The sequence below is a fragment of the Sinocyclocheilus grahami genome, unplaced genomic scaffold (genome assembly GCF_001515645.1).
Source record: "Sinocyclocheilus grahami isolate Dianchi unplaced genomic scaffold, SAMN03320097.WGS_v1.1 scaffold2634.1, whole genome shotgun sequence".
NCBI lineage: Eukaryota > Metazoa > Chordata > Actinopteri > Cypriniformes > Cyprinidae > Sinocyclocheilus > Sinocyclocheilus grahami.
This window is the reverse complement of record NW_015507813.1, coordinates 35436-36374: the sequence shown is the minus strand read 5'-3', so window position 1 is coordinate 36374 and position 939 is coordinate 35436. Positions and strand designations below refer to the sequence as shown.

Below are 939 nucleotides of genomic sequence, written 5' to 3'. Positions count from 1 at the left end.
TAGATTCACTTTACCAATAAAGTCTGTGTCCTTCATTCCTGCAAACACATTTTGCTGTTTATATATATTGTATGATGCATCTGAATATTTAAAGTACAGTACAATGTTTAACGTAATCAGCTGTAAAATGGGCCTTTACAGAAGAAGTAGTCATTTAGTTGGAGCTTTCTGAGCTCAACAAAACAAATATATAATAGTAGAGTTTTAAAATTGTTAATCTTAGACAACAAGTCATTTATTTTCCTTTACCATGTACACATGAAATAGTTTTCAGGAGTTTTCTTTTCTTTTTAATTTGCCATCATTTACTTGAAAATATTTAAGTGTGATTATTTTGAGAAATCTGTAAATATACGCTTTTCACCCTTCACCAATTAAAACAAACAAACAAAAAAAGTTTAAAGAAGACTAAAATAGTTCAGCAGTGAAACAGCTTTACATCAATAGTATTAACAGCTATAAAATAAGACACTCAAATAACATGCGTTTCTATTATTTGTAGAAAGGAATCTCAGACTATGACATTTATCATACAAAAACATAGATTCTGTTATAAAATCACCTGTATATTAATGGAACTTGAGCAGTTTGTATCACTTCATGAACATGATGCTGTGGTCCTCAGTGTTGTTTAACACAGCAAAGACATCTGAAGAACTTCCTGTACTGTTGCCTGACCTGGACAAGAATGAGACGACAGGAGCTGAGTGACTTCATGAGATCAAATTACCCTCTGAAACCCATGAACCAGAATGGAGTTTGTTTATAAAAAACAGGTATGAAAAAGTGGCTTTGGAGACTAGATTCGCATTTTTATAAATAAATATTCACACTTTTCTTCCAGGGAAAAAAATAAAATAAAATAGGAAAATTATTTTAAACTCTGATGTTGGCTTAAAGCCCGGGATACACTGCACGATTTTAGCAATCCTATAAGAT

The 939-nt window shown here is 31.4% G+C and overlaps 1 protein-coding gene across 1 annotated transcript in view; it reads right to left on the bottom strand.

The window, feature by feature from the left end:
• Nucleotides 1-593: 593 nt before the first annotated feature.
• LOC107575427 (uncharacterized) overlaps nucleotides 594-939 on the bottom strand; it is a 33596-nt gene continuing 33250 nt past the window's right edge. The window contains exon 19 of the mRNA XM_016261804.1: nucleotides 594-678. Within this exon, the coding sequence (XP_016117290.1) occupies nucleotides 594-678 (85 nt within the window). The remainder of the gene's footprint in view (nucleotides 679-939) is intronic.